The following is a 24,400-nucleotide window of genomic DNA, read 5'->3' as shown; positions in this document are numbered from 1 at the left end:
ATATACAAAAAAAACCCTATGTGAACCTTCTGGAATTTCATAGTTTTCTGCATAAATTTGTCATACAGTGTGAACTGACCTTTATCCAAGTCATTCACCAGAAATTCCCCAGTTTACAGGCAAACGATCTACAAATTGAGACACACTGGGATTGTGGCTACTCTATCAAGTAGTGGGCACCCAGTCAAAATGACCCCAAGAGCCCAACGAGGACTCATCAATGAAGTAAAGAAACAACCCTGAGTGACAGGCAAAGATTTGAAAGCATCATTGGAACTGGCCAACATCTGTGTAAATGAGTCTACAGTCTTAGTAAGCTGCTGCTTACTAAAAAAAACATTGCTGCATGCCTGAAGTTTGCAAAAGAGCACACTGACACTCCACAGCAGTACTGGCAAAATGTTTTGCGGACTGATGAAACTAAGATTGAACTATTTGGAAAGAACATGCAGCACTACATCTGGTGTAGAAAGGAACACTGCATATCACCATGAACACATCAACCCAACTGTAAAGTATGGTAAAGGAAATTTTTGTTCTGATTTGGTTCTGCTTTGTTGCATCAGGCCCTGGCCAGATTGCAGTCATTGAAATGAATTCCCAGAAGTATCCAAAAAAAAAAAAAAAGTTCTTCAGGATAATGTGAGAATGTCTGTACATCAGCTGAAACTCTGTAGAAGTTGGGTGATGCAACAGGACCTGAAACACCCGAGCAAGTCCACAACAGAATGGCTTCAGAAAAACAAAATCAGCCTTTTGGAGTCAGAGCCCAGACCTCAACCCAATAGAGATGCCATAGAATGACTTGAAGAGAGCCATACACACGAGACGTCCAAAGAATACAACAGAGCTGAAGCTTTGCCAGGAAGAATGGGCTGAAATCCCAACTGAACAATGTGCAGGTCTGATCCACAGCTATAGGAAGCACCTGGTTGAGGTTATTTTTGCCTGGTTAAGGTTTTTGCTGCCAGTTATTAATTCCAAGGGTTCACTTACTTTTACCACTACCATTGTAGATGTTGAATGAGTGTGTTCAATAAAGACATGGAAGATCAGAATTTTTTGTGTGTTCTTATTTAGGCACATTACATTTGTCAAAACTTTAATGTATGCAGAAAACCATGAAATTCCAAAAGACTCACATACTTTCTTGCCCCTGTGCATAGTAAAATAATCCCACTTATGCCTTTTAGGTGCACTGTATGCTCAGATAGTCCAGTTTTGTTTGGGGGGTGGTGTATCATTAACCGGTAACAAATTCTTTGTTAGAGCATACAATAAAACTGATCCGGAATCATTTAGATACGTAGATCAAATGCAACTAATGTTAAGGTGTAAGATTTCCTGCAGAAGTTTCAGACACATTTAAAGAAATAACATCAATCAAGAATTATTACATCGCAAAAGTGGCAATGATCCAAAACAGTTCATTTTTATCAGTAAGCTGAGCCAAATTGATATGACTCACTGAAGCGAGCCATGATTCGTATTAAAAGCTGTATGGCCACAAGTGATAGATAGAGCAGTGACTCAGCTCTTTTTGTGTTTTTGACCTCGAACACAGCGAACGCTGCAGAGGAGTGGAAACGTTACTCCAAACACTCTGTTAAAAATGTGACTGTTTAGGGAACTGGACATCAAAAAAGAAGCAAACATTTCTGGTTTCGGAATTTTTTTTTTTTGTATAAATTACAGGCAATACAAATGTTTGTTTCGAACATGGCTAATTGTGAAATACAAAAAAAAAAGATACAAGTTTCTCACACAGATCCAGACACATCGATGCAATCCACATAATCCAGAGCAGGTTTTTGTACAATGTGCTCCATTGTTCCTTTAGACATTTAAGGTAACACCTTCATGGATAAAACAGGCTACAGAACAGCCAATAAAACAGCTGCAGATTCCTCCAGCATCAAGTCCACATTTATTATCAGCTCAGCTCATTGCTGTCATTTGTCAATAGTTGTGCCATTTGGATTTGGATTTTAAAATCTTAATCTGATTTTTGTGCTTTATTTTAAAACTCTGCATCTAGTTTTTGAATGGATGAAGAGCAGGAGGTCAATTTATAAACAATGCAGTCCAAACCCGTGCATCACATTTCTCGTATGCTGGTCGGCTGAAACGGCTTTGCAAATTTTGTACATGAGATTAAATTGAAAAATCGGATTTTAATATAAATTCAGGATTTTTTAGAAGAAACCCAGAGAACCCGGACGTGAGCACGGAGAACATCTGAAACATCAGGAGACGTTAAGCCGAGCTCTGAAGTGCACAAACCCTGGAGCTGTAAGACGACATCATTTCCTATTACTGCTCCAAATCCAAAGTAGACTCATAATTTCAAAATAAAACATTTACAAAATTCAAAATCAACGGCACAGATGTTTTACATATAATAAACAAGACCTGTGGAACATTTTTTAGAACCATAGTGGATGTGTGTGTGGATGGGTTGGGCGGTTTGGTATTGAACTAAGAGTTGACATAACTCGAAACCCAGCTGAAGTCAGTCTTTCTCACACTCCTCAGTTCCCTTTCCTCTTCTTTAGAAAGCTGCAGATTCGGCTCCAGGATGGAGCCTAGAGAACGAATTTCCTGCTGACGATCGCTGGTTTTCATTTCCTCATCCGACTCGTCTTCCTCCTCACTCTCTACCTCCTTTTCGAGGGGCTCCTTCTCGATTCTATGTGGAAAAAAAGTTGCTGTGTCAGAAAGCATCGGCGATATGGGAAAACATGGAGCGTGAACCCTGAAGGCTTGTGAAGATTCGTCTCAGATTGATGTCTTCAGCGAGAAATAAGAACTACCAATTATCAACATCCATTCATTTACCATGGAAACATATAATCTCAGATCAGAGCAGGATGAAGCGTTAGATCATCCATTAAAAACTCCTCTCTTGGTTTAAGAAATGCTGATTGTTTGTTCTGTTGGTTTCAATCATCAAATGTAGATCATTTCCAGACATTTTTAGACTGAGGTGTGTGTTCCCTCTCAGTGGATATTTGAACTTGATAGTACTTGACCTCATTCAGTAAACTTGTGCTGTTTTTTTTTTCAGTAAAAAGTGATCTAGAAATTCTTGCCTTATTTAAAAATGTTTTCTTGATATTCTCACATGTATATTGTTCATATTTATGTCAATCAACCAATCACAAGCAGGGAAAACGCTCACATCATCTCCAGGAGTTTTTTCCATATCACCACTGCCTTAGGTTTTAAACAAATTCAAACCTTGTCAAGTTTTATTCTAATTTTTTTAGATTTCTGCAAAGCTGCTTTGGACGATATCCATTGTTAAAAGTGCTATACAAATAAAAAATGAATTGAGTTAATATACACATATATATTCAGTGTGTCTTGCAATAAATGGTAGTGGTGGCTCAAGTGGTTAAGGCTCTGGAATATTAACTGGAAGATCGGGGGTTCACGGCCCAGCACCGCCAAGCTGCCACTGTTGGGGCCCTTGAGCAAGGCACTCAACCCACCCTGCTCCAGGGGCACTGCATCATGGCTGACCCTGTGCTCTGACCGTGACTCTGAGGATGGGATATGCGAAGAAAGAATTTCACTGTGCAGTAATGTATATGTGACAGAGACAATTTAACTTAAATCCTCCAATAACACAGCTCAGCCACTGCACACTTGCACGTTCTCCTTGCATAAGGCGCCATTACTTTCACTAATCCCTAACCCATGGATTTGATTTCTTTCAAGTCATTCATATGAAGCGAGACTAACGCACCTGACTGAAAAACAAACAGTTTAACCTTGACGCCAGAATCCGTAGTGAATACACAAACCTACAATGTTGAGTATAATGGGTTTTTTTGTATATTTAAAAAATTATGAGCAGAATTAGAGATCAGATTGAGATTATATTCTGCTATAAACCTCTTTGTGACTCAGCAGCTGCTCCACCGTGGTGCTGAGGAGCAGAAGGGTGGACGTACCTGTTCCCGTTGGAGATGAGCAGAGATTTGACGAACATTGAGCACAGGGCCGAGGCTGCAGGAAGCACATGAGCTGGAGTGTGCAGTAACTACAGATGGCAGATATAAAAAAAGAGAAAGATCAGGCCAGGAGAAACACAAATATCTATTCATGTAACACACAGTTTGGGTGGTGAGGGTAACACAATGTGACACAAAATAGGAGGAATGCACATCTGACCTCTTTAATAGCGACTGATCCCTGAGGAAGCTGTGCTCTGTCGGGAGTCTGACTGGAAGCCGAGTCGGTCTTCTCCTGCGCCGGGTTGTGTTTCCCCAGTAACAGGTAAAACGGTGTGACGGCTACACTGTCATCAACCAGCAGCTACAGGACACACAATTACACAGACAAAAAAAAAAAAGTTAGTGACACAGTTTGACTGAGTCACTTTATGTCCACAAAAACAATCAATCAATCAGTCAAGACACTTCCATACTTTAGTGTGATTATAAACATACCATTTAGGTCCAAATCATTAAAAAAAAGAAAAACAAAAAAAACTTGATTCTAAAAATAAAATAAATGAAATGTAAACGCTGAATCACAATCAAATCAGTTTGAGTGAATCAAATATTCAAATAAATCCAAATACTGAATCAAACACTCACATGAACTGAATCAACTATTCAAATGAATTATGAATTGAAATATTGAATCTGAATCAATATTCAAATGAAACAAAAACACTGAATCAACTATTCAAATGAATTATGAACTGAAATATTGAATCTGAATCAAATATATAAATGAAGAAACACCGATTCAAATGTTCTAATGAAATTAAATGTTATTGTTATTAATTTTAGTTATTAATTTATTAGTGTTTACAATGAATGTAAACACTGTGCCAAAAAATGAAATGAACTCAAACACTGAATCATGTCTTCAAATAAACTTTAACCATTTTAAATATTTAAGTAAACAAAATCTAACAACTTCCTTTTTTGTTTGAAGTGATATCAGTAAGATACATGTTGTCAGATTTAAATTCTCAAAATAGGAAAGACATTTGCACAAGACAGATTACCATAACCTCTTAGCTAACAACAGCTTTTCCTTTAAACACAGCAATATCGAGTCCAAATGAGATACCCGGGTCTTTAGAGGTTATCTGAAGATCAGGACTCATGGAGTGTGTTGATAAAACACTGACCTGTTTCCTGGAGCTCAGTATTCGCTCATCCTCTGTTCTGGTGCTGAAGGTCAGTAAGTCCTGAGGGGAAAATCAAGGTGAGGTCAGTATATACTCAACTGATCCACACAAGTGAACTCAAACATTAATCTCATCCACCAATTTAACAAATATAAAAGTGTATAACGTGTAATGTTGAGTTTAAAACGTGTACCATGTTGTCGGTGAGGAAGTAGAGGCGAGATCTGTTGAGCCACTGTGTCTTCTCGTCACAGCTATCCAGAGGCTCATCTCTTGGAGCGAACACAGAGCGCTGAACTTTTCCTGAGCACACGGCCTTCTGGGTAAACAGGGGCCTCGGCTCGCTGGGTTTGAAAACAAACACTGCACGGAGAGGACACTGGGTTAGCACTGTGCTCTATTCACCTTTAGTCCATCTTTACTATCCTCTGTCCTGATCCCCAAACCCCCTGGGGTCCCACTTTCTAAAAACCCACTTCCTTAACTCCATGGTACCACTTCCCTAAACCTAAGCAAGAAACACTGATTCAGGGCACAGGTCTAACACAGAGAACAAAATAAGCTAACTATAAATTATTACTACTACCATACAGGCTAGATCAGATTCTTTATTAGAGATGTTTCTCAGGTGAGAGGTGAAGAGGGGGATAGGGCTGATGAAGGAGAACACACTCCTCACTCCTGTGTTTATATACTCACAGTCTGTGTTTCCAGAGTGATGGCAAAACGCAGCCACGTTTTCAGACAGAGGGTCTGACTGCAGCATACACACATCCATCGACGTGCTCCATTCCACTGTGAGGAAACCACAGGGTCAGTCAACACAGCTGACCACACACACACACCACAGACTGTCCACAAACACTTTAGTGATCAAAGTCCTGCTCAAAGTCAGGTTTGTTGAGACAGGTGTCCCACTGGTATCTCTCACACACACACACACAAGATACTAACGTGAGCAGGTGAGGAGGTTCCAGCAGCACAGCAGATTTTTAGTAGTGGTGCCCAGCAGGTATTTGGAGCAGCTCAGACGCCCAAAGCAGAGATCCCTGGAGAATGAAAGCATTCATAGATGAACATTTTTTAACCTCCATCATGTTATAGCAAGACTTTTCCCTGCACAATATAGATTTTTATAATTGCCTGCATGATTCTAGTGACCCTACTGATAGAAATGTGTTACTGTAAGCAAACAACAAACATTTCCCAACTTCAGCGTGGTGAGCATCTTGTGGTTGAAGATAGAGAGAATACGCTTTCAAATAGTGTTGTATTTTAAATAAGAATGAATAACTTCATTATGCTTATTGTGAATAATTACAATCAGGTTAATACATGACATAGTTACTCAGCAATATAGAACTATTCAACCAAACCAGACAAACAGTTCCTTTATTAACCTGATCTGGACGTCTGAAAATCCCCAAATGACAAAGTGATTAAATGGTAACCCATCCGCTTCCCTCAGTGTTCCTCGTTAATAAACAAACAGTCCAGTGCACTCTTCTTCAAGGCTAACAGGATCTCTAAACTCAGCCAACTTCAATAAAAGGTTATTGAAATTCAATTAGATTTTGACCTTTAGACAGGGTTAAAATCAGGGATGTCCATGAGTCTTCACAACTGACCCTGATGATCAATGAGGAGAACACCGTGCAACTGCTACACTGACTAAACGGACCAAAAAAAATCCAAATCTATATAGAAAATGTTGTGATTTTGGATTTTTATGGTCAGTTATTTCAAAATAATACAAATTTTAACATAATAAATGTAGGATGTTTGAACTAGATGCCCCACCTGATGGCCCCTGGTGGTTGGCACAGTGTGGTCAGAAGCCCCCAGGTGTCCACGCTCCACACAGTCACCACCTCCTCAAAGCTGACGGCCAGCAGAGAGCCATCGGCTGAGAAACAGCAGTTGGTGGGACGCAGGCCGTGGTAACTGCCTACAAAGTCACATGACCAGGAGGCCTGTTCCTCTGAGGAAAAATCACAAATCAGTAGATTGAGAACAGGAAGAAAAGGGGCGGGAGATGTTAGGTACAATTCCAGGTTGGAAAAAATAAAACCCTTTCCTGCTCTTACTTCCCTTTGTACATTCTTTTTGGAAAACTAATAGCTCCTCAGGGAGTTTTTCTGTTTATTTACTCCATTAAGTTTGTGACTGATGTTTACCAGCCAGTGGGCAGTTAGTCTTGTGGCTTAAACAAAGGCAAGACTTTTATTGCTCTTTTAGTCTTCTAAAGAAAGGAAGCAGAGGAAGTGAGGGTTGAAGTCCTTGTTTGGTTTTGGACTTCAACCCTAAAGGTCATTAATCTATCATGACCAGGGCTGCATTTCGCAAAGCGTTAAAAAAAAAAAAAAAGAACAGGCAGCATAACTAGCACGGTCTAAACAAATGTCACCCTTCAGTTACTACTGCACTTAAAGGAGATCAGTGATGCTTTGATTGCCTGAATGATACCAATTTACCCAAAGCTTATTGAATAAATGACTTTTTGCTTAAATGACTCTCCTTGTTAGCAAAATGATTCTTCATAGCCAAGTGACTCCCTACATAGGCAAATGACTCCTTGTGGCCTAAGTGATTCTTCATAGCTAAATGACGCTTTACATGGCCAAATGACTCTTTGTGTGGCCCAAATGACTCTCCTTGGGTGTAAATGACTCCTTGTGGCCTAAATGACTCTATATGGCTAAATGACTGACCGTGAGGTCTAAATCACTCTCCTTGTGGCCTAAAAGGCTCTCCTTGGGTCTAAATGACTCTCCATGTGGCCTAAATGACTCTACATGGCTACATGACTGACCGTGAGGCCTAAAGCACTCTCAATGTGGCCTAAATGACTCACCTTGTGGTCTAAATGGCTCCCTTTGAGGCCTAAATGACTCACCTTGTGGTCTAAAGGACTCAACTTGAGGCCTAAATGGCAATTTTTTTTCTTCCATTACTTTCCAATTAAGTACAAGAATCACGTGTCATTTATACAAAAATCATCTCGTTGTCTATTTTATTTTTTTATTTAACTTTTATTAACTATATACTTTCAATTTAATTAATTTATAATTATTTCAATCCAATATCTTATATTTACCTGATATCTATTTCAACTTAATATCTCATTAGTTCGACTTAACGTCTTAAATTATTATATTTTGGAAATTTCTTTCATTTTTTGTTAAAAAAAAACTGTATATATGTGTGAGATTTTTTATCCTGTTATATTGATTTTCTTGTTATTTTGACAACTTACGTCAACTCATTCTCTCATTATTATATTTTGTTATTTTGCCTAAATATTTAACGCTCCTCAATCTATCATTACGTCTATCTTACTGAATATTAGCTTCTAGTTCTTAAAGCCTGAGGGTCAGATGGTGTTATAGTGGACACATATATATATATATATATATATACATACATACACACACACACGGTAACGATTGGGAAGTCAAATAAAAACGTTTAAAAGGCATCACGGTTTGGATTCCCAACACTTCCCGGTCCAAATAAAGACATAGTGCTTTTTTTCCCCACAACCTGTAGCTCAGGGCTTCTGAAAACACCACACTTTTGCTGCGTGTACAAAAATAATGACCATCACTACAGATTATCCCCACAGCAAAGCCTCATTCTGGAGCTCTTTATTAAACACAGATGTGGTGTATAAACTAATCGAGGATGTGGGAGGTGGAACTCACTCTGTGTGTCCGAGTCTGACCCGAGCAGCCAGACTTTAAACTGGCCGTCTTTGGCGGCGGTCACCAGCATGGTGGTCTCTGTGGCAGGGCTGAAGCACAGGGCAGTAATCCTGTCGTTGTGGGCAGCCGTTATGGTGGTATTCAGTTCAAAGCTGACAAGAAAGAGAATTAGGTTAGAGCTTAGAAAAAAAAAGAAAAAGGGTTTCATAGGGAAATATGACTGTCTGGGAATATAACAGAATATTAAATATCTGAGTTAGATAAATATAAGTAGAGAACTTTAACCGTGTACCTCTGTGCCGTCTCGTCAAAGCCCCAGAGTTTAAGAGAAAACTCGAGATTGGAGTCTTTGCTGTTTCTCTCCTCCACCGTAGCCAACCACGAGCCACGAGCATCAAACGCTGCCTTCACCACGTCAAACTGGTCCAGTCCTGCCTCGTAGATGTACTCCTGCTGCACTATGTCGAGCTATAAACATAAGAATTACACAAAATCAATGTGCTGTGCAAAAATTTGTACACCCTATGGTTTCTGGGTTACCCCCCATGCATACAAGTCTGTCACATGGCTTGTAGTCTCTCATGTCTCTTGAAGGCGTGGCCTATCCAGGGTTCAGATAAGAACCTGTACTAGCTAAGTGTAGCTTCCAACAGTAATTAAACACATCAACATGTTCACTCACATGTTACATGATCTGTTATAGCAACATGTGACAAGATAAGATGAAACGTTACCCTAGTTATACGTCTGCCTTTACATGCACATGAATGTAATATGGAGTTGTCCTGCCCTTTGCAGCTACAACCGCTTCAACTCCTCTGGGAAGGCTTTCCACAAGGTGTAGGAGTGCGTTTATGGGAATTTTTGACCATTTCTCTAGAAGCACATTTGTGAGGTCAGACACCGATGTTGGATGAAAAGGTCTGGCTCACAGTCTCCACTCTAATTCATCCCAAAGGTGTTCTGTGGGGTTGAGGTCAGGACTCTGTGCAGGCCAGTCAAGTTCCTCCACACCAAACTCACTCATCCATGTCTTTATGGACCTTGCTTTGGTCACTGGTGTGCAGTCATGTTGAAACAGGAAGGGGTCATCCCCAAACTGTTCCCACAAAGCATGAAATTGTCCAAAATGTCTTGGTATGAAGCTGAAGCATTAAGAGTTCCTTTCACTGGAACCAAGGGGCCGAGCCCAACCCCTGAATTCAATGATTTGGAGGGATGTCCCAATACTTTTGGCAATAGTGTATTTTTAATTACAGATAAATAATAACTAACTAAAGGGAGGACCTAAAGTTCAGAGTGGGGAACTGAAGCAGTTTCAGACCACGTGTGACACCACACTGCAGCCATGTACTAAGAAAATGAATAATTACCCGGTTCCTTTTGTTTTCTAGTATAAACACAGGGTTAATATTATTTCTTTAAAAAAACAGAAGAAGTCATTTAATACGTTAAAAATGAAATGTGAGCATATTCAACAAGAAAACTCTTGAAAAATTATGAATAAAATAATATAAATAATCTGGAAAAAACCAAAAGCCAAAGCATTGCAATGACGAGCAGGCAGATTTAAAGAATTTTGTTTGTCCACCAAACCTTTGGTGTCAGCTGTATACTTGCTTATTATATTATTACATACAACTCTTAATTGTTTTTTTTTTTCAGGAAAATGTAAAAATCTATGCATGTAGATTTCTCGTCAGAACAGTAACGTTAAATCAAACTGCCGTACTGTAACACAAACACAACTTAAAATGGTTTACATCTGCATTCAGCATCCACGTACAACGCAAAGTCTATAACTCGAGTCTTTGAGTCTAAATGCTGTGCGAGAAGTTTTGAGGGGTTTTCCATTCCCCAGATTTTAAATAACTCTTTAATCCTCACAAAACCCTGCAGAGCCATGACCAAGCTGTTTCATGTAAAAAAAAAAAAAAAAGAAAAGAAGAAAATATCTCTGGCGCTCGTGATTTCATGTGAAAGACGCTTACACCATATTCCCCTTTCCAGTGGAAACCTGCACCACAGGGGGTGGAACATGTGATCGGGGCACCACACACACACGTGTTAAATAACACACTGTTATTTTCAGGGTCTTGGTGTTGTGCAATTTTCTTGAATTTTTTTCTTTAAATCAGTGAAATCAGCAAGGCTGTGTTAGTGTCCAAAAACAATAAGCATGTTTTCACATGCAGAAAAGATTCAACAAATGTGTGTGCGCTGTGAAGAAAACACTCCTAAACATTTTGCTTCACCTAAAATATTCATGTGATGCAGCTTTGAGTAAAAGTGATTAATTGACTCTCTTTACCTTTATATTGACAGAAAGAGAGCTATTTTGATGAATCATTATAAGTATATCAATAGGGCCTATGTACTGTATAAGATGAAGGTGAGATCTGATTCTTATCCTTTATGTAATAAATCTATAGTAGGCTCCTACTGATACATGTTTTGGGAATGCTCAGTGGTAGCTCATGTTTGGAAATATGTATGTTCGCTTCATTCAGATTTCCTATATTTGGCTATACCACAAGATTCTCAACTTCTGCTGTGGGATGATTCCACACTCCAGCTGAACGCTCACCAACAAAGAATGAAAAAAGTCTATTATGGATAGAGCCATCCACTCCTGGAACTTTCACTTGGCAATCTCATTTTAGAGACATTGTCTTTCTGGAAGGCCCACTGCCAGGCTCAACGGCGCAAAGGACAACATTATTCGAAGCCGGTTAAACATCTCTGTGATGTTTTTAGATCAAAAGAGGTTAAAAGAGGACATCCTTACTATGCTTCTCTGATTTTCTTTTCTTTTTATTTTTCTATTTCTTTTTTTACAAGTGGACAGCTTCATGGCATCTATTTGTATATAGTTCACTGGACCGTAATACCTGTTTTTGATGTGTACTAAACTAAATATATACATAAAATCTTGATCACAAAAATGATAGAGCGCCATTTTGGCCAAAATGACCTTTTGTGGCCTGAATAACTTGTTTAATAGATTAAATGATTCTTTCTTGCTTGAATGACTCCCCTTGTGGCCTAAACTCTTCTTTATGGATAAATATCTCTCTTTGGTCTAAATAAATGTCTACCACATAGATTACACTGATTGCGACCTAAATAACTTGCGATACAACCTAAATCATTCTTTGCTGTCTAAATGAATCCCCAACTTGTGTCCTAAATGACTCCCCTGCTTGTGGCCTAAATGACTCCCCTATGTGTGGCCTAAATGACTCCCCTATGTGTGGCCTAAATGACTCCCCTATTGGCCTAAACAACTAAATTTTTCTCTGTGATCTAAATAAATGTCTATCACATAAACGACAGTCTTTGTGACCTAAATGACCCTCTGGGGCCTAATTAAAGCTGTATATAAAGCCTGAATACAGACCTCCATTAGACGGGAGTGTATAAGTGAGAAATGTGCACGTACGCTGTAAAGCTGTTTGTCACGCTGTAGGGAGTAAAACTGAATCTGGCCCGGTTTTCCGTTCAGCACCAGCGCTTTGCTGCGTGGGTCAATCATCAGATCCGTGCGAACTGCATCTCCTGAAGGAGAAAGATCTCGAGTTACACACAAATACTCCACCGCTCTGCTGAGTCATGGTGAAGTAATGAAGGCTGGACGTGTGTGTTTGTGTGTGCGTGCGTGTTTGTGTGCACACGTGTGTCCATGTGTACCGTGGACGAGGCCTTGAATCACTGCTGATACTTTGAAGCTGCAGTGGATGATGGTAATCTCTGTAAAGATTATAGAAAAGACAATAAGATTTAAATAAATGAAGAAAAATAAATAAATAAAAGACAGACAAATCAAGATTAAAAAAGTTCTAAATATATAATGAAATAAATTTTTTTTTTTAATATAGACGTATGCAAATAAAAAAATCTAATTTAATTTTAAACAGCATTTATAAATTAATTATTACTCCCCCCCCATTGTTTTTAATTCCTTTTATCTTTTATGTAAGACCCCAGATGCTTATACAAGCAAAACTATTGCAATTATTATTATTTTTTATTAGCTTATTTTCTCGTGAATCGTGTTTTCAGGGTCTCGTACTGTTGTCCGAGTGGCTCGTGCTGTACGTCTGTCCGTCTGCAGACACAGAGATGTGAAAAATGGCTCCGCCCAGACGAGGGAGAAAATCCTTCTTATTGACCTCGGAACAATGCCATTGGACGAGCACTGACTCCACCCCTCCACTCAGCAGGTGCATCCCTAACAGGAAATAAACCAGGCTTAAAAACGAGGGAGTGAAATAACGAGCAGGTCAATAACTAAATCAAGATGAAATCAGATACTTCTTAGACACGTCAGTTGACTATATGTGCTTACAGAGGAGAAGAATCAACAATTAAGCAGCAAATTAGATGAACAATGATAAATCGATTTGTTCATCTTGTATTAATTGTTTAATTATCCATTTAGAGTTACAGTTACGTATATATTAATACTAGTCAGTTCCTGTTATAGTAGATACAAACACCCATTCCCTCACTCTCTTTTTACCTCTCTTAAAATGAATAAATTAAAACAAAAACAACGAAAACACACCGGTTGTCATTTTATAGAGAAACATAAAGAGCTCCCGTCTGGAAAAAAATTTCATAAGATATCGCTGGAGACTCCTTCCATAATAACGTTAAATAAAAATTCTCCTCACTTTAAGAGCAGTAATGGGACGTTTTTTAATAAGGTATTAGGTTAAAGTGTATTAATACGAGCCACTCTTACAGAAAAGTCTTAAACAACTGAAGAAGAAATTTTTACCGATTTTGATACTGAAAATTTCTAATTCTTATTTCATGTGGGGGCAAGGGCAAAAAGCCTTTATCATCATCATCATCATCATCATCATCATCACACATACATTACAGCTCAGAGGAATCCTTTTCTTTGTGTATCCCAGTTGAGGAAGTTGGGGTCAGAGTGCAGGGGCAGCTATGATACAGTGCCCCTGGAGCAGGGAGGGTTAAGGGCCTTGCTCAATTTCCCAACAGTGGCATCATGGTGGTGTTGGTGCTTGAACCCAGAGCCTTAACCACTGCCCCTCTAATGAATGCTTCTTCTTAAAAAATCAGGGTCGGGTAAATATCTCTGACGCGACTCGCTCACTTCATGCAGCAGGTTATGACTTTAAACCTGCCGTGTGAACTTTAGTGATTAGTGTTGTGTGAAGTGGGTGTGTCTGAAGTGGGTGTGTCTTACCCTCCGGCGTGAAACACAGGGTGTTGACTGCGTCATGGTGCCAGTGTTGGGTGGAGTACGTGTACTCCTTCTTCTGATTGAAGTTTCTCCTGCGAACAGAAAAAAAACATCACTTTTCATCTGAATCCTGGGTCTCATCACAGCAGCTGGAGCACCACTCTCACTCCCCACACTCGCACACTCTCACACCCCACACTCTCACACCCCACACTCGCACTCCCCACACTCGCACACCCCACACTCTCACACTCTCACACCCCACACTCTCACTCCCCACACTCTCACACCCCACACTCTCACACCCCACACTCGCACTCCCCACACTCGCACTCCCCACACTCGCACACTCTCACACCCCACACTCGCACTCCCCACACTCGCACTCCCCACACTCGCACTCCCCACACTCCCACACTCTCACTCCCCACACTCCCACACTCCCACACTCTCACACCCCACACTCTCACACCCCACACTCGCACTCCCCACACTCGCACTCCCCACACTCCCCACACTCTCACTCCCCACACTCCCCACACTCTCACTCCCCACACTCCCACTCCCACTCCCCACACTCCCCACACTCTCACTCCCCACACTCCCCACACTCTCACTCCCCACACTCCCACACTGTCACTCCCCACACTCCCACACTCTCACTCCCCACACTCCCACACTCCCACTCCCCACACTCCCACTCCCCACACTCCCACACTCCCACTCCCCACACTCCCACACTCTCACTCCCACACACTCACTCCCCACACTCCCACTCCCCACACTCCCACTCCCCACACTCCCACACTCCCACTCCCCACACTCCCACACTCTCACTCCCCACACTCCCACACTCTCACTCCCCACACTCTCACTCCCCACACTCTCACTCCCCACACTCCCCACACTCCCACTCCCCTCACTCCCACTCCCCACACTCTCACTCTCTCACTCCCCACACTCCCACACTCTCACTCCCCACACTCCCCACACTCTCACTCCCCACACTCCCACACTCTCACTCCCCACACTCCCACACTCTCACTCCCCACACTCCCACACTCCCACTCCCCTCACTCCCACTCCCCACACTCCCACTCCCCACACTCCCACACTCTCACTCCCCACACTCCCACACTCTCACTCCCACACTCTCACTCCCACACTCTCACTCCCACACTCTCACTCCCACACTCTCACTCCCACACTCCCACTCCCACACTCCCACTCCCACTCCCACACTCCCCACACTCCCACACTCTCACTCCCCACACTCCCACTCCCCACACTCCCACTCCCCACACTCCCACACTCTCACTCCCCACACTCCCCCCACTCCTCCCACTCCCCACACTCACACCCCACACTCCCACTCCCCACACTCCTCCCACTCCCACTCCCCACACTCCTCCCACTCCCCACACTCCCACTCCTCACACTCTCACTCCACACTCCTCCCACTCCCCACACTCTCCACTCCCCACACTCTCCACACATTCACTCTCTCACTCCCCCCTCTCTCACTCCCCACTCCCCACACTCTCACTCCCCACACTCCTCTCACTCCCACTCCCCACACTCTCACTCCCTCCCCACACTCCTCTCACTCCCACTCCCCTCACTCCTCCCACCCTCACTCCCTCCCCACTCTCACTCCCTCCCCACACTCCCACTCCCCACACTCCTCCCACTCCCCAAACTCTCACTCCCTCCCCCCACTCCTTCCACCCTCACTCCCTCCCCCCACTCCCACTCCCCACACCCCCCTCACCCCCACTCCCCACACTCCTCCCACTCTCACTCCCACTCCCTCCCCACACTCTCACTCCCTCCCCACACTCCCACTCCCCACACTCCCCACACTCGCACTCCCCACACTCGCACTCCCCACACTCCCACACTCTCACTCCCCACACTCCCACACTCTCACTCCCCACACTCCCACACACTCACTCCCCACACTCCCACTCCCCACACTCCCACACTCTCACTCCCCACACTCCCACACTCTCACTCCCCACACTCCCCCCACTCACACCCCACACTCCCACTCCCCACACTCCCCCACTCCCCTCACTCCCCACACTCTCACTCCCCACACTCCCACACTCTCACTCCCCACACTCCCACACTCTCACTCCCCACACTCCCCACACTCTCACTCCCCACACTCCCACACTCTCACACTCCCACTCCCCACACTCCCACTCCCCACACTCCCACTCCCCACACTCCCACACTCGCCACACTCTCACTCCCCACACTCCCACACTCTCACTCCCCACACTCCCACACTCTCACTCCCCACACTCCCACACTCTCACTCCCACACTCCCACACTCTCACTCCCACACTCCCACACTCTCACTCCCCACACTCCCACTCCCCACACTCCCACACTCCCACACTCTCACTCCCCACACTCCCCCCACTCCTCCCACCCCCCACACTCACACCCCACACTCCCACTCCCCACACTCCCACTCCCACTCCCCCACTCCCCACACTCCTCCCACTCCCCACACTCCCACTCCTCACACTCTCACTCCACACTCCTCCCACTCCCCACACTCTCCACTCCCCACACTCTCCACACATTCACTCTCTCACTCCCCACTCTCTCACTCCCCACTCCCCACACTCTCACTCCCCACACTCCTCTCACTCCCACTCCCCACACTCCTCCCACTCTCACTCCCTCCCCACACTCTCACTCCCTCCCCACACTCCTCCCACTCCCACTCCCCACACTCCTCCCACTCCCACTCCCCACACTCCTCCCACTCTCACTCCCTCCCCACACTCTCACTCCCCACACTCCTCCCACTCCCCACACTCTCACTCCCTCCCCACACTCCTTCCACTCTCACTCCCTCCCCACACTCCCACTCCCCACACTCCTCTCACTCCCACTCCCCACACTCCTCCCACTCTCACTCCCACCCCACACTCTCACTCCCTCCCCACACACTCACTCCCTCCCCACACTCCCACTCCCCACACTCCTCCCACTCCCCACACTCCTCCCACTCCCCACACTCTCACTCCCTCCCCACACTCCCACTCCCCCTCCCCACACTCTCACTCCCCACACTCCTCCCACTCTCACTCCCTCCCCACACTCTCACTCCATCCCCACACTCCCACTCCCCACACCCCTCCCACTCTCACCCCACACTCTCACTCCCTCCCCACACTCCCCCTCCCCACACTCTCACTCCCTCCCCACACTCCCACTCCCTCCCCACACTCCCACTCCCCACACTCCTCTCACTCCCCCTCCCCACACTCCTCTCACTCTCCCTCCCCACACTCCTCTCACTCCCCCTCCCCACACTCCTCTCACTCCCTCCCTCCCCACACTCTCACTCCCTCCCCACACTCTCACTCCCTCCCCACATTCCCACTCCCCACACTCTCACTCCCTCCCCACATTCCCACTCCCCACACTCTCACTCCCTCCCCACATTCCCACTCCCCACACTCTCACTCCCTCCCTCCCCACACTCCCACTCCCCACACTCCCACTCCCCACACTCTCACTCCCCACACTCCCCCTCCCCACACTCCCACTCCCCACACTCCCCCTCCCCACACTCCCCTCCCCTCCCCACACTCCCCCTCCCCACACTCCCCCTCCCCACACTCTCACTCCCCACACTCCCACTCCCCACACTCTCACTCCCCACACTCCTCCCACTCTCACTCCCCACACTCCTCTCACTCTCCCTCCCCACACTCCTCTCACTCCCTCCCCACACTCCTCTCACTCCCTCCCTCCCCACACTCTCACTCCCTCCCCACACTCTCACTCCCTCCCCACATTCCCACTCCCCACACTCTCACTCCCTCCCCACATTCCCACTCCCCACACTCTCACTCCCTCCCTCCCCACACTCTCACTCCCACTCCCCACACTCCCACTCCCCACACTCTCACTCCCCACACTCCCCCTCCCCACACTCCCCCTCCCCACACTCCCCCTCCCCACACTCCCCCTCCCCACACTCCCCCTCCCCCTCCCCACACTCTCACTCCCCACACTCTCACTCCCCACACTCTCACTCCCCACACTCTCACTCCCCACACTCTCACTCCCCACACTCCTCTCACTCTCCCTCCCCACACTCCTCTCACTCTCCCTCCCCACACTCCTCTCACTCCCCCTCCCCACACTCAAACATATAAGTATTTGTGTTTATATATTTATGTTTGAATTTCCTCACAAACAGCACAGGTTTCTTTTTTCTTTTTCTCTCCCCCATCCTTCTCTCTCTCTCTCATTCTGTAAATCTTTCTTTTCTCGTCCTTTCTCCACATCACAAGTCTTCTTCTCAGAACGGTATGAAAGAAATGTGAAAAATGAGCTCTATTTTATTTGATTCATTTCACCTATTTCTTCTATTTCAACCTCCCTTAATATTCTTTCTTCCCCACATCCCTTCATCCTCCTTTCCTTCTTTTCCCCTCATTCTATTGCCACACTGAGGCTCTAAGGAAGATTCTGACCAAATCTGGACCGAGTTCTGTCGGCGCTTTAGCGCCACCATGAGGCCAAATCTGAGTTTAATCTGGAAGTAGGTTGATGGACATAACTCTAAACCAATTATACAAAATTGAAAGGCCATTAAACCACATCCCTGGACTCTCTGGGTCGAGACGAGCTTAACGCACCTCATGACGTCAAATTCCGCCAATTAGGTTTTCCACCATCTTGGATTTTGTTAAAATCAGTTTTTTCTTTGTTGCTGCTCCAAGAGATTTTGTCCCATCACCACCAAATATGATAGACATCATCATCAGACCAACCTGGACAAAACCTCTCAAAAGAATTTTCACCGTAACGGTCCAACGAATCTGACAGCGAAGGCACCGAACAGGAAGTGAGGCTGCGTCTCAGTGAGCATCTTCACGACCATGCTCTGAGACAAGGCAACAAATTTCTTCCCAGCTCCATATACTGGTCAAAAAATTCCAATAACATACTAAACAATTATATCTAGCTGATATTAATATTACAATATACAATATAACAATATAACATTGTTAGTAGTATTATTATTATTGGAATTCCTGGTTCTCACCAGAGCCGAATTTTGCCGTCTTCGTGTCCGGTAGCGATGAGGTCATCTTTAGGGTGACAGGCCACACAGGTGAAGGCGTTTCTAGCACCTTTCTTATCCGTGGCCTTCAGAGAGAACCTGTATTAAAGATAAATGAGTCTGGATTAAACTGGTGTGTAACTGGAAACCCAACAGGAGCAGAAACACCAGTAAGGCATGACACAGCACTTATTTACTGACTGGCTCTGTTACAGTCCGCTCTGAATCTCACCTGCTCCATTACACCAACAGCTGTGTCACGCTTACTATAAACCTCTGCACACGCCCGTGTGTGTGTGTGTTACCTGAATGTCTTCTGCTTCCTGAAGAAAAACACTTGCAACTGTAGTCCCTTAACAGATGCCAGATATTCCCCCTGCAGGCAGACACACACACACACAGATACACATACAGAGAGACACACAGACACACGCACACACAGATACACATACAGAGAGACACACATAGACACACGCACACACAGATACACATACAGAGAGACACACAGACACATGCACACACAGATACACATACAGAGAGACACACAGACACATGCACACACATACACATACAGAGAGACACACAGACACACGCGCACACACAGATACACATACAGAGAGACACACAGACACATGCACACACAGATACACATACAGAGAGACACACAGACACACGCACACACAGATACACATACAGAGAGACACACAGACACACGCACACACAGATACACATACAGAGAAACACACAGACACACGCGCACACATACACATACAGAGAGACACACAGACACATGCACACACAGATACACATACAGAGAGACACACAGACACACGCACACACAGATACACATACAGAGAGACACACAGACACACGCACACACAGATACACATACAGAGAGACACACAGACACACGCACACAGAGAGACACACAGACACACGCACACACAGATACACAAAGAGACACACAGACACACGCACACACATACACATACAGAGAGACACACAGACACACGCACACACAGATACACATATAGAGAGACACACAGACACACAAACAGATACACATACAGAGAGAGACACACACAAACAGATACACATACAGAAAGACACACAGACACACACGGACACACACACATGCACAGACATGTACAAAGAGTCACACACACAGACACACACACATGCACAGACATGTACAAAGAGACACAGACACACAGAAACACACACACAGTAATAGTTAAAACTCTTATAATCTTGTGTTAGAAAGCCGTTGTGTGTAAAACAGAAGAAAGCGAAGACACAAACATAACTTTATCATTAAACGAGGTTTGTGGGCGGAGTCAAGGAAAATAAATAAGTAACCATTAAAGAAAACACATTAGCATTACTCCTCAGCGCCTCAAAATACACAACATTTATTAAACTAAAGGTTTAGAGGCCGACTGCTTTCACACACAGACTGATCAACAGATTTGGAAAACTGATTATTTTTCATGTTTCATCCAATCGCCTGCAATTCCCTCAGACATTCACCCCAATAACTCACATCTGCATAAACATCTGCATAAACATTTCTCATTTTAAATGGATCACAAACCAATTACCTTCTGATTCATAAAAACCTGCATCTAAAAAGAGCTTCTGAGTCAATATCAGTGTAAAACACCACAGACTTCCTGGTCCAAACGTGCTAGTTAATAATGAAGGAAGGAAGGAAGGAAGGAATAAATAAATAAAAAATAGGTAAATAAATAAAAAGATAAATAAATAAATGAATGGGTAAAAAAATGAGTAAATTAATAAATAAAAAAATAAAAAACAAATAAGTATATAAATAAATAAATAGGTAAATAAATTAAAGATCGAATAAAGAGATACATAAATAAGTGAATAAATAAATAAATAAACAAACATCTTTAAACACAATATGAAAAGAGAAAGACGTCTGCGTCAGTACTCATGAACAAACACAAACGTGTCTTTTTTTTGCCTGACTGGTCACCGACACGCAGCTGCTGCTTGTGATTTGCATAAAACGTTGTATCCAGGTCATTCTCTCACTGCTCGCTATCCCACAATGAAGAGGAGCGAAATATCATGCAATGAATTCAGGCCTTCTTACCTCTCTGCTTTCTTATTTTTTCTCTCAACTCCTCCTATTTTTTCCTCATCATCTATTTTTCCATCTGCATTTCAGTTTGGTTCTTCCCACTTCTTTCTTTCTTTTCTTACGTTCCTTATACATTTGGAAATCCCACTAAACTGCTCTGTTTCTCTCAGACTGAACCATCGAGGTTCCTTCATCTGCTGGAGTCTGTCAGAGCTAAGGTGAAGGTTCATCATTCCTAAACCTAGATTTTAGACCGATTTCTGTTGTAATAACACACTATAAAGCTTCTCAGAGTCATCATTAAAAGTGTCTCCGATCCGAGTCGTACCTCGCGGCCGAAAGCTGTAGAACAGGGATTGGGAGAAATATCACAGAACACCGCCGAGAACTCCATCACCTCCACTTCCTGCTCCACAGTCTTGGGTAGATGTACAGCCACCAACTGGAAACATTCTGTACACAACACACACACACACACACACACAGTCACATCATATATGTGCACGTATATATACACATATATACACACGTGCGTATATATACACATATATATTTTTCTCATGCAGTGAAGTGTGGAATCTCTCTCTCTCTCTCACACACACACACTCACTCACTCACTCTCACACTCTCTCACACACTCCACAGGGCAGTACTTCTGGTTACCGGTGCTTTTCTCACTGGCCATGGGAATAATGATGAAAATGACTCCGACATGTTTCTCCGAGACGTATATGGAGAAAATCGGATGTCTGATAACCAACGTCTGGAGAAAAAAAACAAATTAAAAGGAATGAAAATGTTTCCTGATAAACACAGAGCAGCCCTGAGCTGTGCTGAGTCACGACTTTACCTTAATGAGGATCCCATCGGTGAAATCCCACAGTCTCACAGTGCCATCTTGAGAACAGGAGAAAACCTGCAGAGGAGGGGGGGGGGGATGAATTTTTTAAACCCCACCTCAGTAAATTTTACATTGTAATGTTAAAAAAAAAAAAAAAAAAAAAAAGATTTAAATAACACTTAAAAGACAAGAAGCAGCAGGAAATGTAATCAAATTCGAGTGAGAGAGATGACAAAGACTGAGATAGAGACAAAAAAGACAAGCAGACAAATACAGAGTGAATGAGAGACAAACAAAGACAGAGACAAACAGAAAAACAGAGACTAAGAGACAGACAGAGACTAAGACAGATGCAAGGGGGGGGTAGCTTAGTGCTGAAGGACTGGTCAGAAGGTTGCGAGATTGAATCTCAGCTCCACCAAGCTGTCACTGCTGGGCCCCTGAACAAGGCCCTTAACCCCCAACTGCTCAGGTGTATAAAATGAGTTAAAACTGTAAGAGTCACTCTGGATAAGGACGTCTGCTGGGAAGGTAATGTAAAGAGAGGCAGAGAGAGAGAGAGAGAGAGAGAGAGAGTTAAAAGTACAGACAGAAGGTGTGATCTATGATGATGATGATGATGATGATGATGGAGTTCGCTCTAAAGGATATTAAACCAGGAAAAAACCAAAAGTGTAAAAAGGTGAACTCATTTAATCTTAAAATAAGTTATTTGCTGTTCCAGAAGTTAGGGTAAAGAATTCACACTGTATGAAGTTCAGAGCGGTCAGATCATGGTTGTTTTCACACTGTATGAAGTTCAGAGCGGTCAGATCATGGTTGTTTTCACACTGTATGAAGTTCAGAGCGGTCAGATCATGGTTGTTTTCACACTGTATGAAGTTCAGAGCGGTCAGATCATGGTTGTTTTCACACTGTATGAAGTTCAGAGCGGTCAGATCACGGTTGTTTTCACACTGTATGAAGTTCAGAGCGGTCAGATCATGGTTGTTTTCACACTGTATGAAGTTCAGAGCGGTCAGATCACGGTTGTTTTCACACTGTATGAAGTTCAGAGCGGTCAGATCACGGTTGTTTTCACACTGTATGAAGTTCAGAGCGGTCAGATCATGGTTGTTTTCACACTGTATGAAGTTCAGAGCGGTCAGATCACGGTTGTTTTCACACTGTATGAAGTTCAGAGCGGTCAGATCATGGTTGTTTTCACACTGTATGAAGTTCAGAGCGGTCAGATCACGGTTGTTTTCAAACTGCACAACTATCTGTGTTAACATTCACTCCCTGCTGTGTTTACACTGCACCATGGATCAGTGACAGGAGCTTTCACACTGCATGACTTCACAATAGGAAGAATCACTGACAACTCAGTCTGGTCTGCAAACTGCATTTCACAACCAAACGTACACGAAAAATAATAAGGAAATAACGCAGGATCACACGTGAGATCAGAGTTCTCGCTCGAGACTGGAAATGGAACCACGTAAAAAGTTTGTGATCCAAATGGTCTGTGCGGGGAACAAGGATTGTGTGTTCTGTAGAATTGAACAAATGAATCATTTTGCAGTGTGCTGATGCGGCTGGTCAAGCAAATGTTCCTGTTTATTCTGATATAACTATACTTAAGACATTCTTTTCTGATAAAAACCTATAAACTCTATTAAACTATAATATCGTGCTCCAACTGAAGTCATGCTCACTGATATTGTGGTCTATAACTCCTCCCCGAACTGACCGCTGCCCTGTATCTCGCTCTCTCATTGGCTGTAGGTCAAAGTATTTTTCAGTCAGAACTCCTTTCACACTGCAGGACTTTGAGGTCCAGATGTTTAGCATGACAAATATTAGCGACTCGGTCAGCTCGGTTCTTTGGTCATTCACACTGTGTGATTGTCACTCGCGTGAAGAAGCTCTGATTCACCTTCGATTTTGCAAAACTAGTCAGCGACTGAAAAATTGTGCAGTGTGAACGCTGCATTAGAGAGAGAAAGAAACGGTGAGACAGAGAGAGAGTGAGAGAGAATGAGAGAGAGAGAGAGAGAGAGACCTGAAGGTGGTTGGCCGGGTTCAAGGCGACTCCGGTGATCTGGTCAGTGTGTCCCTCCAGCACATGAACACACTCCTCTGTTGTGGTGCTGAAAACCTTCACCGAGTCTCCTGAAGCACACAGCAGGAACCTACACACACACACACACACACACACACACACACACACACACGAGGAGCTTGTGTTATTAACCAGGAGCTGAGGATTTCCTCTAACACAACATCTCCAAAGA

The 24,400-nt window shown here is 43.8% G+C and overlaps 1 protein-coding gene across 1 annotated transcript in view; it reads right to left on the bottom strand.

Moving 5' to 3' along the window:
• Nucleotides 1–1,083: 1,083 nt before the first annotated feature.
• Nucleotides 1,084–24,400, bottom strand: part of wdr75 (WD repeat domain 75) — a 23,747-nt gene continuing 430 nt past the window's right edge. The window contains exons 2-21 of the mRNA XM_058393029.1: nucleotides 24,169–24,298; nucleotides 22,134–22,199; nucleotides 21,947–22,046; nucleotides 21,612–21,736; nucleotides 19,482–19,552; nucleotides 19,159–19,275; nucleotides 14,078–14,166; nucleotides 12,929–13,087; nucleotides 12,547–12,606; nucleotides 12,299–12,414; nucleotides 9,149–9,324; nucleotides 8,857–9,008; nucleotides 6,953–7,133; nucleotides 6,107–6,201; nucleotides 5,852–5,947; nucleotides 5,346–5,515; nucleotides 5,153–5,212; nucleotides 4,180–4,323; nucleotides 3,960–4,048; nucleotides 1,084–2,689 (exon numbers count right to left, since the gene is read on the bottom strand). Of these exons, the coding sequence (XP_058249012.1) occupies nucleotides 2,479–2,689; nucleotides 3,960–4,048; nucleotides 4,180–4,323; nucleotides 5,153–5,212; nucleotides 5,346–5,515; nucleotides 5,852–5,947; nucleotides 6,107–6,201; nucleotides 6,953–7,133; nucleotides 8,857–9,008; nucleotides 9,149–9,324; nucleotides 12,299–12,414; nucleotides 12,547–12,606; nucleotides 12,929–13,087; nucleotides 14,078–14,166; nucleotides 19,159–19,275; nucleotides 19,482–19,552; nucleotides 21,612–21,736; nucleotides 21,947–22,046; nucleotides 22,134–22,199; nucleotides 24,169–24,298 (2,407 nt within the window). The 3' untranslated portion in view covers nucleotides 1,084–2,478. The remainder of the gene's footprint in view (nucleotides 2,690–3,959; nucleotides 4,049–4,179; nucleotides 4,324–5,152; nucleotides 5,213–5,345; nucleotides 5,516–5,851; nucleotides 5,948–6,106; nucleotides 6,202–6,952; nucleotides 7,134–8,856; nucleotides 9,009–9,148; nucleotides 9,325–12,298; nucleotides 12,415–12,546; nucleotides 12,607–12,928; nucleotides 13,088–14,077; nucleotides 14,167–19,158; nucleotides 19,276–19,481; nucleotides 19,553–21,611; nucleotides 21,737–21,946; nucleotides 22,047–22,133; nucleotides 22,200–24,168; nucleotides 24,299–24,400) is intronic.

The sequence above is a fragment of the Hemibagrus wyckioides genome, linkage group LG06 (assembly GCF_019097595.1).
Source record: "Hemibagrus wyckioides isolate EC202008001 linkage group LG06, SWU_Hwy_1.0, whole genome shotgun sequence".
NCBI classification, from domain to species: Eukaryota; Metazoa; Chordata; class Actinopteri; order Siluriformes; family Bagridae; genus Hemibagrus; species Hemibagrus wyckioides.
Note: the sequence above shows the minus strand (reverse complement) of the source record. Positions and strands in the feature narration are given on the sequence as shown.